General features: G+C 35.2%; 1 protein-coding gene and 3 long non-coding RNA genes across 4 annotated transcripts; 3 read left to right on the top strand and 1 right to left on the bottom strand.

Moving 5' to 3' along the window:
* The first annotated feature begins 1,566 nt into the window (after positions 1–1,566).
* Positions 1,567–2,154, top strand: LOC124441273. Its single transcript, XR_006946930.1, has 2 exons — positions 1,567–1,695; positions 2,075–2,154. It is a non-coding gene; the product is annotated as an uncharacterized LOC124441273 (long non-coding RNA).
* A 318-nt stretch (positions 2,155–2,472) lies between these two features.
* Positions 2,473–2,950, top strand: LOC124441274. The gene is made up of 3 exons (XR_006946931.1): positions 2,473–2,716; positions 2,777–2,811; positions 2,866–2,950. It is a non-coding gene; the product is annotated as an uncharacterized LOC124441274 (long non-coding RNA).
* A 203-nt stretch (positions 2,951–3,153) lies between these two features.
* On the top strand, positions 3,154–3,823 carry LOC124443145. Its single transcript, XR_006947515.1, has 2 exons — positions 3,154–3,389; positions 3,506–3,823. It is a non-coding gene; the product is annotated as an uncharacterized LOC124443145 (long non-coding RNA).
* Positions 3,824–5,038: 1,215 nt separating this feature from the next.
* Positions 5,039–6,912, bottom strand: LOC124443134 (myosin-2 essential light chain-like). The gene has a single exon (XM_046993666.1). It carries the CDS (start codon positions 6,822–6,824, stop codon positions 6,378–6,380), a length of 447 nt encoding a protein of 148 aa, XP_046849622.1. The 5' UTR covers positions 6,825–6,912; the 3' UTR covers positions 5,039–6,377.
* Between the last annotated feature and the right edge of the window lie 7,728 nt (positions 6,913–14,640).

Raw genomic sequence — 14,640 nt, 5'->3', positions numbered from 1 at the left:
AGTGTCGAGCGTACGGACAGTGAAAGAACGCGAACTCTGGCAGTGGTATGTGCTAAACAATTGTTTGTTTCCATTAAACAAATAACTCCTTCTTCAGTCTTTTTTTAGGTACAAGAGATGAAGATCAGGAAGAAGATAGAGGAGTACGTTATTATTTTTCCTGTCCTTATCTTAACTTGTTTTAGATTTTCGTTTAGATGAGGAGGAGGCTGATGAAAAGTAGAGGAGGATGCTGACGGAGACAAGAAGGATGCAGATGAAGAGACGAGGATGCAGATGAAGAGAAAAGGAGGATGCAGATGAAGAGACGAGGATGCAGATAAAGAGAAAAGGAGGATGCAGATGAAGGGACGAGGAGGATGAAATGAATGGACAAGAGGATCAAGAACGGACAAGGAGGATCAAGAAGGATATAGAGAAGTATGTCATAATCGTAATTTGGTACTTCGTTTAGATGAGGAGGATGCTAATGCAGAAACGAGGAGGATGCAGATGAAGAGACGAAGATGCCGATGAAGAGAGGAGAAGGATGCAGATGAAGAGAGGAGGATGAAGAGGATGGAGGAGAGATGAAGAGACGAGGAGGATGCAGATGGAGAGAGGATGAAGAGGAGAGGATACCGATGAAGAGACGACGAGGATGCAGATGAAGAGACGAGGAGGATGCAGATGAAGAGACGAGGAATTCAAGTGAATTATCTCGATTATATATCATAGAATATTTGTATATTAATATATAATTGAGGTAAGTCATTTGATATTGCAACATGCGGGCAGAATGTTGCAAAATCTTTAAACTCGATAGTCTTTTATTAACCTTAGTGCCTTACCGTAATAATCAAACAACCTTTTGGATGAAATCGACAAGATTTGAGTAGAGAATATATTGCATGAGACATTCGTTAATTATCTTGTTTTATCTAGGTATTTTTGAATTATATCGCATGTAATAAATCGTTTGACAATGTTACAGAACACTGCATGTGTTGTAACATTGAGGGGTGTTACAGCACAATGCAAGGTTCAAACGATAAGCTTTCCGCGAGTGTTATAATCTTCAAAGAGTTGTTCACTTAACATACATGTTCAATCATGTACAGTCATGGATATCGATGTTTTAGCATGATAGAACTATAACAATGTGAAAGCACGATCTCCATAATCACTTGCTATGATTTTCATTCAACAATTTTTGTTGCATTTATGTGGACATGTCGGGCTTACGGACAATGAAAAACACGAACCATAACAGTGGTATGTGCTTACAATTGTTTGCTTCCATCAAACAAATAACTTCTTCTTCAGTCTAGTTTTAAGCACTAGAGACGATGATCAAGAAGAAGATAGAGAAGTATGTTATTTTTTTCCTGTCATAATCTTAACTTGATTTTTAGATGTTTCGTTAAGATGAGGAGGATGCAGATGAAGATACAAGGAGGATGCAGATGGAGAGACAAGGAGGATGCAGATGGAAAGACGAGGAGGATGCAGATGAAGAGACGAGAAGGATGCAGATGGAAAGACGAGGAGGATGCAGATGAAGAGACAAGAAGGATGCAGATGAAGAGACGAGGAGGATGCAGATGAAAGACAAGGAGGATGCAGATGGAAAGACGAGGAGGATGCAGATGAAGACAAGGAGGATGATGGAAAGACGAGGAGGATCAGATGAAGAGACAAGAAGGATCAGATGAAGTCGATGAAGACAAGGAGGATCGATGGAAAGACGAGGAGATCGCAAGAAGGATGCAGATGAAGAGACGGGATCAGATGGAAAGAAGAAGGATCGATGAAGAGACGAGGAGGATGCGAGGAGGATGGATGGAAAGAAAGTCGGAGGTGTGGAATCGAAAGATCGATGGAAAGGAAAGGATGGATCGGGAATATGGAAGAAGGAGGGATGGAAGAAAGGATGGATGGAAAGACGAGAAGGATCAGATGCGATGGAGACGAGAAGGATGGAAGAGACGAGAAGGATCAGATGGAAAGGCGACAGATGGAAAGAAGAGGAGAGATGGAAAGAAGAAGATGCAGATGGAAAGAAGAGGAGGATGCAGATAGAAAGACAAGGAAGATGCAGATGGAAAGACGAGAAGGATGCACATGAAGAGACGAGAAGGATGCACATGAAGAAACGAGAAGGATGCACATGAAGAGACGAGGAATTTAAATCAATTACCTCAATTATATATTACAGAATTGTATATTCTGTAATATATAATTGAGGTAATTAAGTTAATTCATTTGATATTGCAACATGCGGGCAGAGTGTTGCAAAATCTTTTATAAACCTTAGTGCCTTACCGAAATAATTAAACAACCTTTTGGATGAAATCGAAAAGAGTTGAGCAGAGAATATATTGCATGAGACATTCGTTAATTATCTTGTTTTTATCTAGGTATTTTTGAATTATATCGCATGTAATAAATCGTTTGACAATGTTACAGAACACTGCATGTGTTATAACATTGAGGGTGTTATAACACAATGCACGGTTCAAACGATAAGCTTTCCGCGAGTCTTATAATCTTCAAAGAGTTGTTCACTTAACATACATGTTCAATCATGTACAGTCATGGATATCAATGTTTTAGCATGATAAAACTATTACAATGCGAAAGCACGATCTCCATAATCACTTGCCATGATATTGTTGTTGCATTTTATAGACATGTCGAGCGTACGGACAGTGAAAGAACGCGAACCCTGGCAGTGGTGGGTGCTTACAATTGTTTGTTTCCATCAAACAAATAACTTCTTCTTCAGTCTTTTTAGGTACAAGAGATGAAGATCAAGAAGAAGATAGAGGAGTACGTTATTATTTTTCCTGTCCTAATCTTAACTTGTTTTAGATTTTCGTTTAGATGAGGAGGAGGCTGATGAAAAGAAGAGGATGCTGACGGAGAGACGAGGAAGATGCTGACGGAGCTACGAGGAGGATGCTGATGGTGCTGCGAGGAGGATGCTGATGGTCCTGCGAGGAGGATGCTGATGGTCCTGCGAGGAGGATGCTGATGGTCCTGCGAGGAGGATGCTGATGGTCCTGCGAGGAGGATGCTGATGGTCCTACGAGGAGGATGCTGATGGCGCTACGAGGAGGATGCTGATGGCGCTACGAGGAGGATGCTGATGGCGCTACGAGGAGGATGCTGATGGTGCTACGAGGAGGATGCTGATGGTGCTACGAGGAGGATGCTGATGGTGCTACGAGGAGGATGCTGATGGCGTTACGAGGTGGATGCTGATGAAGCAACGAAGAGGATGCTGATGGAGCGACGAAGAGGATGCTGATGGAGCGACGAAGAGGATGCTGATGGAGCGACGAAGAGGATGCTGACGGAGAGACGGGAAGCATGCTGATGGAGAACAAGATGAAAAACAAGATGAGGTATAAAAATTTTTTTATTTGTTTCACTGACTTGTAACTTAGTGACTTCAGTCTTTTTTCAGGTTTATGTGTTTGTTTTTATTGTGTCGCTAATTTGTTCTTTGGCTATCTTTTAGATTTTTAAGAAATCTTGGATTTTGAGAGAGCATATATACTCTGTTGAATTCGGCGTATTCTTACTAAGTCAGAGAGTTCCCTCGCTCTCTGACTTAGAAAACGAATTTTGTGGTAAAGTATTTCAAAGTAGGCTCCTGCCACCTATTTTGGAATAATGTTGTACAAATTTCTATTAAGTAATGATTTTAGAATAATAATGTTGATTGAAAAGCATTTATGCCGTGATGAATAAATAACATCCATCGGTAGTTTTGAAACGACTGTCAGCTTAAAATATGCATATGTATTTAAATTAAACATGGTCACCATGCCAGCAAGTGTCAGCGTTTGATAAATGTTTTTCGAAATACGCTTTTCAATGCAATATGGAAATTTGTCATCATAACGTGCACAAAATCGCTGTTTGGTAATAATATATACGCAATTTTAACAAATATTTAATGTTTGGGGCTGTTTTCATTCAACCGTAGCTATAGTGTGTTTTCTTTTGACGTCATATAAGCCATGTTGGGAGAGTACATGAGAGTGTCGAAGCTCAGCAAAGCATAAAATTAGCAGAAATTCTTTTCACTGTATGGAATTTTGCCCCAACATGGTAACTGATGAAAACAATTTAGAGGAAGAAATCATTAAGGTGTAAAATGATTTTTCATCAGCTAGCAATCCATTTGGGACTTTTCACAGTATTTTTAATTCACGAAAATTTACATAAAACGTACAAAATGACATACCTCGCAACAAGTATAAAACATGTGAAAATTGATCATCAAATTTACTGGCATTTCCCCAGTATAGTAGCGGCATCTTCTTTCATGTTTAGAGATTATTTTACACCTCAATGTTTTCTACTCTCATGTCCTTAGACCCAAAAAAAAATTTACATCTGTAATGTAATGTATGATAAACTTAGGAATAAATTTAAGAGAAAGGAACTTCTCAAACGACTTCCAGTAATATGTAAGTTTTAGCAAGTAAAATGTTCGTACAATAAATTATAAAAAACTGTGACTTGTGATGGATTTGTTGTTTCATGGCAAGACTCTTTCTTTCTTATTTATCAAAATCAACTTGGATATCGCAGTTTGGCCCTCTATGGTTTTTAAACCTAAAGTCATAGACAAGCAGGAACAATATGTTACTTTGTCTTACAACGTATTTTTGTCAAATTATCTTTTTCTCATTTTCTGGCACATTTATCAAATGGGGAATGAAATATACATTGAATAACAGTTCCATTTGACTTATTAAAAACAACATTGCAGTGGGTATGTGGTCAAGTCATATTTAACATATCTAATTGTCTATCGTATTCTTTAACATCGATATGATATCGTTTACATAGAAGAATGTCATGTGACTAATGTTTTATCCATATATCTGGATCTGGTGAAGTCAAATTGGCAAGTCGATACAGTTGAATTGAATCAAGCTAAAGTGTGCATGTAGCTTCTATTTATATTAACTGCTATTTTTCCAACAAAATGATATGCACTGCAAGTCATTCGAAGGGCAAAGAAACAAACTGTAAAGAGTAAAATAAAACCATTTTTTTTAATAATTCCTGCAGAAGAACACGATGAATTTTCGCTAAAGATAATTATTTGAAAACCAACTAATCTGTTTCTTTGTCTTTCCCTTTATCCCATCCTATTAGGATTGCTAAAATGAATCATTTGCTGCTACCATTAAGTTCTGTTTACTCCATACTCTTGTGTAAAACCACTAACAGTTATTTTCAAAAATCATCTCAAAAACACCTGAAACTTCTTAATTACCCTTAACTATCCTTTTAAATTACGTTAATAATCAAAAATTGCATCATATGTGGTAGGTACATACATATTTCTAGGGTTTATCGCTCTTGCAATATCCTTAACTAAAGCATATAAAAACACTACATAATAATTCAAACAAAAAACTAGTACAACGTACTTTAAACGTTCCTTTTTTTAAGAGTTCAATGCGAGAATTTAATTGTACCATTTTGGACGTTATGAACTTTTGCTTTAGTCTGAGGACATTGGAAGGATTAACTATTGGAGAAGAAATTATATAATCTGATTTTGATATAAGAAATCATAACCCTTGCAAGACACTGGAAGTCCACTCCACCCCCCTTTACCCATTTCTGAAAAAGATTTTGTTGTTCATAAAGAATATCTTCAGAGGTCATTCATTTCTGTTTTGCATGGATGTGAATAAATATTCCATGTAGAACAACACCGAAAAACGGACCAAAGGCCGCCAGAATAAAAGCCTGGAAGGTTGGAAGGCTGTAACCAAAGATTTTCAAACCTTGTGCTGTTTTGACGTATTTACACATGCGTCTTATGGCGTACATATGGAAGAAGATGTATCCTTTCTTTTCTTGCTCTTCTAAATCACAGTCCTCGATAACTTGATAGGCTTGGTTTAAGCGGTTTTGAAGGCGAACCATCAAACCAATAGGAAGCAAGTAAAGCAACAATGATTCAAGTGTCTTCATGATGGTTTTAACTAGAAATGTTTTTTAAGAGCAGAAAATGCAACATGAGAAACACTTGGAAGGCAAATCCAGTTCTACGAATAGCTGTTTTTATTTTGCAGAACTTTTTCCTCGCTTCATTCTCGCCACTGCTGATAACGTCGTGGTTTATTTTTTCATCGGGGCCTAAACAAAAAATGTATATAACATGAATAAATACGTTAGTTTACCTTAATACACATAGTTTGAATGCAAAGGTTACAAATAAATTACCAGCAAACTGTCTAACGTCACGTTCGAAAATATAAAAGTTTTAAACTTAAGTCAATAAAAACCGATGACAGATAATTAAAATGTTTTTAAATATCAATGCTTAGTCGTTTGTTTTCGAAGTTTCGATTTCGGTTTCAACCAGACATGACACTTCGCACAAATTCTTCGTAATTCACTTGTCCTTTCTGTTCCAAGCCACTTGTCAACATGTCGGCGTCTTCAATGGTCAATTTATCTCCTAATGTAGTCAAAACTTGTCGACGTTCAGCACAACTGATATTCCCAGAGCAATCCTTATCGAAAACACGGAGGCATTCAACGAATTCTTGAGGTTTAACTTTCCTCGATTTTTGCTTGCAAGAAAGTGCAATTGGTATAAGATCTTCGTGGGTTATACGCTTGTTTCCAGAAGGATCAAGTTGAACAAGAAATTTCTGAACTTCGCTTTCTGTAGGATTCTCACCGATCGCTCGTAGGATATCAGCTAAAGCACTAGAATCAACTTTTCCATCACCCATAGTATCATACAAATCTATAGCATCTTTCATTGCATTTATATCACGTTCGCTTAACGAAGACATTTCTGATTTCTTTCAGAGGCAGAGCAGTTGACTCAAAATTTCCTTGTTTACAACACAACGGAGCATACATAAATATTAAATCTAGAATGTGAACGAATATTTAATTAGGTATGTGTTATTCGATTTATTTCAATAGTTGGAGGATAATAATGAATATGAGAGAAATCCTTTCCTGTTCAAGTACGCACGTAACGTTATAATCTAATTCACCTAAATATTTGGCAGAAATAAAAACAGAAAAAAGATATTTTATTCACCATTCTACAATTTTATTTTGATAATAATGACCTCCTACGCAGTTCTTGTCTTAGGTTAGCTGTGTGTCAAGATGGCGGTCGACGTGGCAATTAAATTGCAATCACCATTCATGAATATTTACTAGAATCAAGTGATTTAGTGATGCGAGTATTTTGAATGAAACGAAAGGACTTCATTAAGATGCCATTCATGGAAGGGGCGCTTTGGAAGTGGACAAATTATGTTACTGGTATATAAATTTATCTTTCGATAGAAGTTTATTTATTAAATAATTAAGTGGGTGGAATTTCTTAAGAATACATTCTTTTCACGGCTCCATTTTGTGCACCTGCAAAGCTCTCATTATTTCATATGCTATAGCCTACGCAGGTGGTCAATACTTTTAGGTCAAAGTGGATTGGTGTGGTTTACCAAAAATGTAGATTCGATTACTGAGATATCACTGGTGTTTAGAATCAATTTTAAATTTGGTTAGTCCCTAAGTCAAATTTCTTCTTTGGGAGAGAATTAGTTTGGGAATCAAATCAAATAGTATGGTGTCATAACTTAACGAAAACTACCATGAATGGAGGTTTGCGATACATAAATTTATATAAACTTGTTTCATTCTCACTAATTCTCGGAATTCCCCACTTCTAGGATCATGTGATCGTCATGAATAATTTGGTTAGCACTATTTTCCACCCAGCAAACCGCCCTTTACTTTGAAATATAATATTTTACACAATATAATATTTTACGCAATCTAATATTTTACACAATATAATATTTTATATAATATTTTACACAATCGTCGAAAAACGACATTTTCCAGCCTGGATTATAAGTTTATAACTTAAGGTGGTTGCATGAAAATTTATACTGCAACATTTATCGCTAAATATTTTCATATATGTTGATATTAAAAACTGTATTATAAAAAGATAAAATTACTCGCCATCTCAAAACGACCTAGCACCAGTGCATGCATGGTTTCCTTTTAGCTTTTGGTTCTTTCCATTAGCCGCCATCTTTAATTTATTTCTGATTGTGTAAAGTAAAGGGCGGTTTGCTGGGTGGAAAATAGTGCTAACCGAATAATTTGGGGCAAAGAGCAACATTGTTTCAAACCATTGCAACGAACCATACGCCCAATAGCGTAAATGGTAAAGTTTAGAATAGCATACTACGATGGTTTTTGCAATGCATTCTGGGATCGCCAGGGGGCAAACATTGTGTATTATAAAGATATCTTTTCGTAAAAAGTTTATATTCAAATTATAATGGGAATAGGGATCACAGTGCTGTTTATGGCTGTGATAACGATAGGAGATATCCTGAAAAATATATCGTTTCCCATCACGTTGGTATTCTTAGCTTTTTTCTCCGAAAAACGAAAGACAAGAGTGCTTGGCAAAGCTGATCAACAGGAAAAACTTCAAAGTCACTACTAATACGATGGTTTGTTCTAATCATTTTCTTGCTGGTTATCGATCCGAAGGCTTTCCCAATCCAACTTTGTATCTGAAAGGATACCAATCAAAAGAAACCAGTAAACGATTACCGCCGAAAGATAGAAGCAAATCAAATATTCCTAAAATAAAAGAGACGAAAAGTTCTCTGTGAAGGCAGTACTTAAAACGCTTTGAGCATGAGGATAAGGCATTTTTTGCTGCTGAACTCACTGCTCCTGAGCAGTGTACTGAGCCAGAGTCTGTGCTCCAAGACAGTCCACAAATAAATTGTGCAACAGACTTGGATGTTACAAGTTATGATTCTGATGATAGCTACAGCTTTAAAAGTGATAAACATGACCTCATTGACTGTTATTGCCAGGGCGATGTTAAAACATTGAAAAGAAACTTATTTATTGAACAAGCTATTTCCCAGATACCTAAGATACCTGGTAGCCTGAAAATATCATGGAGCAGCTATAAGTCACCAACTCTGGTCTCATAAACTTGCTAGAAAAAGGTGATGGTGTCATGGCTGATAAAGGATTCCTTGTTAGAGATCTACTTGTGGTGAAGAAAGTTCACCTTATTTCTCCTGCCTATTGTCATGGAACAACTCATACTCGGCGTGCTGCCTCATTAAGATCTCATGTCGAAAGGAATATAATGAAACTAAAGCAATTTCAGATTTTATCAGGAGTTATTCCATTGACATTAAAACCAGTTTTGGACAACATTTTGTTTCTGTGTACATATGTAATTTAGGAAAGTGTGGTATAAAGTAATCCTCACACAATCTAAAATAAATTACACTTAATATTTTTATTTTGAAAAGCTATTATTTGTAAATATAAAATTTTATCATTGCACATATTTCAATAAAAGACTACTAATCATATAATTCTTATAGAAAAGAAACACAGTTTTAAATACATCACTCCAGAAGTCAGCATCAAATGGTAATTGCACTATATCACTTCCTTTTCTGTAAATACAATAAAATCACAATTGTCGATTTGGCTTATAGCCATACACATTTGGACTTGAAAGTAATATAAATGGTTCCTGTTCAACACTTTCTTTCCACTATCATTAGTTTTCCCACAAATAGCTGTTGAGAAAAATGCAGATTTGGGATGCATATTCCTGGATGTTAGAGGGCACTTAATTTCAAGTGTCCTTGAACCACAGCATTCACATTGGTATATTCATACAAACTCACTATCACTTTTGGGTTTGGATTGGCAGGATAATGTTTTAGGTTTTGATGGACAAGGTACAGTTCTAGTTTTGAGTGGAGGTGATTGGTCATTAGAAACAGATGGTTCTTTCTTAAGTTCAAGATAAACCAACACTGGTGGTTGGTATTAATTGGCAGATATTGTGCGAGACCACAACTATAGATAGGTTGCAAAAGATTGAAATGGGAAGCAGCTCTGTGAAAGATATGCAAGACCAAAATGATTGGACCATCACAAATTCGATCACATTTTAACAATGGACGTAACATCAGGCGAGGAGTGAAATAAAACTATTTCTGCTCAAGCATAGCATAAACACAAATTTCATGCTGCAAGGCCGTGGCTCAAACGTACATATCCACTGTTTCTCACCACGAAGCGGACATAATGCTTCACTCCAGATGCCTTTCCATCGATTCGTATCGAAATAAATACGGTCGAAAAGTAGCCGGATTTTGTATCAAAACATCGTTACACATTTCTAGAATATGAGCTAAGTTTTCGTCACTTTCACCGTTTATAACCAACGCAACTGCTCGATAGAAGTAATTGCCGTCTCCACATACTTTTACTTCTTTTCTCCCAACTGGTAACTGATACCCATTACAATGGAAATGGTGCTTTAAATTGAGAATTCTCGAAAATATCACTATGACAGATATATTTCTAAACAAATGTTTGCCCCCTGGCGATCCCAGAATGCATTGCAAAAACCGCGCAAATTTAAGGGAGACTGGCAACCGGCAAATACTTCATTGGACTCCCTTATACGTCCGGCCACCCCTCTTATCAGTCGAGACCATTCTAGACTGTCCACTGATCTGGCCATTGACCAATAAAATAAGCGGTTTTGGCGTTCATAGACTCCTTTATCCGTCGAACCAGTCAAGCCACCCCGCTTATCAGTCGGTTATTCCAGGTCAATTAAAATTCAACTGATCTGGTTACCAACGAGATATTCATTGGATTAGTCATTAGTTTTTAATAAATAAAGCTGGATTTTAATCACGAAGTAAATGCGATAATAAAGTAAGAATAATTAATGATTTTTAATTAATATGTATAGGTAATTTTTGAATTTCAAACATTAGTCGCGCGACGGATTTGACATACTCTAGATCCGCTCCTGCGTATGGACGAGAGATTCTCGCCACTATAGTAGTTTACTGGATGGCACCGTGTTTCGACTTTATTCCAAAGCCATCATCAGAAAATACATATAAGATATTAATCCTAACACAGTTTTAATATGCACATGAAAAACATGTGACTTGGACGAGATTTGAACTCGCACTTTTGGGATACTAGTCCGCCGCTCAACCTGTTGAGCTACCAAGCTGACAGAGATTGGAGACGAGTCAAATCTCTTAAAACTGCATATGGACGAGAGATTCTCGCCACTATAGTAGTTTACTGGATGGCACAGTGTTTCGACTTTATTCCAAAGCCATCATCAGAAAATACATATAATATATTAATCCAGTTTTTCATGTGCATATTAACACAGTTTTAATATGCACATGAAAAACATGTGACTTGGACGAGATTTGAACTCGCACGTTCGGGATACTAGTCCGCTGCTCTACCTGTTGAGCTATAGTTTACTGGATGGCTGACTAGTATCCTGAAGGTGCGAGTTCAAATCTCGTCCAAGTCACATTTTTTCATGTGCATATTAAAACCGTGTTAGGATTAATATATTATATGTATTCTCTGATGATGGCTTTGAATAAAGTCGAAACACGGTGCCATCCAGTAAACTACTATAGTGGCGAGAATCTCTCGTCCATGCAGTTTTAAGAGATTTGAATCGTCTCCAATCCCTGTGGGCTTGGCAGCTCAACAGGTAGCGCGACGGACTAGTATCTCGAAAGTGTGAGTTCACATCTCGTCCAAGTCACATGTTATTATGTGCATATAAAACCGTGTTAGGATTAACATATTATATGTATTCTCTGATGATCGCTTTGAAATAGAGACTTTGTCGTGGTGACACTTAAAACAAAGACAGATTAAATAGGGATGACATTGACCTTTTGTAACATTATAAATATAGCATGATTTGGAGTTTCTCATTTAGCAGACGTTGACACCTGACGAGTAGTCTGCCGAAATGCATAGTGTCTCTTTCTAGCTGTAAATAACGGTTCCTTTGAATTGTTAGGTTAGTGTTCTGGTTAAAACAGTTCTTTTAAGAACTATTATATTGTTATTATCACCATTCACCATGGTATTTGCTTTTTTGAAATCCATCTTTATCATTAAATTATTTACATGAGTTTTTGTTTCAAAATCAAAGAAAAGTAATATTGGTGTGCATTTATGTTGTTTGTCCAAATATTTTCTACAATGAGCACAATATATTTTTTGACAATCATGAAAAACAACCTTATTTTTCTTATTGAAGAAAAATCTTGGAACAATTTTATTACATGTATTATAAAAAAAATTTTGACAAGGAGTGACTTTAATATTGTTCTTATAATTAAACAATTCATTAAACAAACGTTTTTGAAAACAATCTGCAGATTAAAAAATTATATTACATTCGAATAACATTTTAAGCATGTATCTTCATTTTTACATATATGAGAGTTCACATACTCATCAAAATTTAGATAATGCATGCATTTGAAGCAAAATAAATCTAGCTTAAAGTTTGAAAAAAGTTTAGGATTTAAGATTAAGTCATAGTGGGAATCATTTAACCATATAAAAATAATTACTTTATCACTATGTGAAAGGATTTGTGATTATTCACTCTTGAATCATAAATTATTGTATCTAAATTATCTTTAGAAAAAATTACCAAAAAAAATTATCTTTTTTTAAATAGTTTTCGTAAATTATATTTAGTTGGGACCAAAAACCATGACCAGTCGACAATTTAAAGAAGTATATTATAAAACAAATTGAGAAATTAATTGAATATATTGAACAAAATATTGAACTTTATGCTGGAATAAGATTAATTTACTAAAAATGAAACAAAGTATAAGGAAAGTACAACAATGTGATGGAATTATCTTGAAAAATGTAAAATGTTGAAAAAAAATTTCAATGACCAATTTATGTTGGATTCACTTGGGAAAAAAATTTAATTTAAGAATTAAAACTTTAAATATTCCTAACGCTGGAAAAGGATTATTTTCATATAAAAGTCCATTTTCAAAAAACCATAAAAACGCACGAGTCTTAAAAAAATGATAATTCTGTAAAGATAATTGATTTATTGTCTGCCCTATCCAGATTTATTTAATTTGATCGTGGTCAAATTCTATGGATGGAGACAATGGATTCACTAAGGATGCCTTGAATGCTTTGAAGGTAAAGTTCATGATCCAAAGAAAGATGGCAAGAAGGTTGTATGTGTTTTGATGCTTAATGAAATGTCAATTCACAAACATGTAAAATGGAAGGCCATAAAGTTTTTGTCTATGTAAACATTTAAACTGAGATTGATGATGACTCGATGCAGATGTGAAGCTTCAAACTGTATAAGCTGTAAAACATAACATTGGGTTTTAAGTAACTTAATGTTTAAATCATGTCATATCTTTATCAAAATATTTTAGTTGAGTGTTGTTTGAATGTTACTAATATCTAATGCACTATACTGAAGCATTAAAGATTCAGTGATGAAACCTTTAAAGTTACTGTACTGTATATTTCTTCATTATTACAGTTTTTGCTTTAAGAAACAGTTTGAGCTTATTTGCCTAGTAAAGTACAGAATGGAGATTTATCATATGCATTATTGCTGCTTTTTTAAAGAAAAGTTTTTCACTTTTCAAAGCTTCTCTACAAATTTTTTGCTTCTTATTTCTTATCATGAGATTGATGATATAGAGGTAATATAATCAAAAACTTTCTAATTTCTAAAAAGCTTTTAAGCTTCTAGCATAAAAGTACACTATAGGTATGTAATTCATTTGGTTTTATTGCCTTGCTATGACATATCTACTTGCACTTCATCATTCTTGTATAAACAAAACACCAGATGTGGATACTCAGAGAACAAAATGCACTACCAACTGCTTATGAAATTTATTATTGAGGTGAAAACTGTGTTAATAATTCAAATTATAGTGGACATTTATTGCAAATATAGGAAAAACAAAACAAAGTGAAAAAGAAAGGTAGAAGTATTAAAACTACAAATGAATTATAAACACCATTGGAAGCATAAGTGTTTTGATGATTATTTGCATTTTGCCCAATTCATATATCAATACAACAAAATCAAAATGTGCTACAACTTTACAAGTATTTGATGCAGTTGCACTTCAGAACATCACAAAAAGGTTACTCAAAGTAATTTCTATACAATATTGTTTGTTTTCATTTACCAAACCTATGCAGACTTGAGTCCTTTTGAAATTTCATAAGAAACTCAATTACAGAAAATCCGTAAATATCCAGAGATTTAATATTTACTTTTTTAAAGAAACAAGTAAAAATCCTACAATTGTGGCGAAAAGCCATTGCCCATTGCATGAAAAGAAGCAAACTAGCAATGATAACAAATAAGCTAACTTCTCTCTCGTGAACCGTGGAGATGAACTATGATATAATTTTTTGTATAGACTAAAGAGTTTAATCGATCAAACAAGTTTGACGCTGATAAGAAAACGACGCACATCTGCATTCATACATGTATAGCCGACATATAGGTCTTTCGTCGATAGTTATAAATGCATCCTCGTAGGAGCAGATAACTGACAACCACAGTTGACTCGCAGTCACTCGCTGTTATGAATTTAAGGTTTTTACCTTAATTTTTATCAAAAAATTGCTTGCCGAACACAAATATACACACATACATTTTCTTCGCTCTTTCCTCAGGAGGGAGTGGGAAATTGGGAAATTTTCGGAAAAGCGGTC

This window comes from Xenia sp. Carnegie-2017, unplaced genomic scaffold, assembly GCF_021976095.1.
Source record: "Xenia sp. Carnegie-2017 unplaced genomic scaffold, XeniaSp_v1 HiC_scaffold_20, whole genome shotgun sequence".
Taxonomy (NCBI): Eukaryota; Metazoa; Cnidaria; class Anthozoa; order Malacalcyonacea; family Xeniidae; genus Xenia; species Xenia sp. Carnegie-2017.
Note: the sequence above shows the minus strand (reverse complement) of the source record. Positions and strands in the feature narration are given on the sequence as shown.

What these genes read in the sequence shown, in the direction of transcription:
- LOC124443134 (XM_046993666.1), bottom strand. Translation starts at nt 6,824, where the DNA reads ATGTCTTCGTTAAGCGAACGTGATATAAATGCAATGAAAGATGCTATA.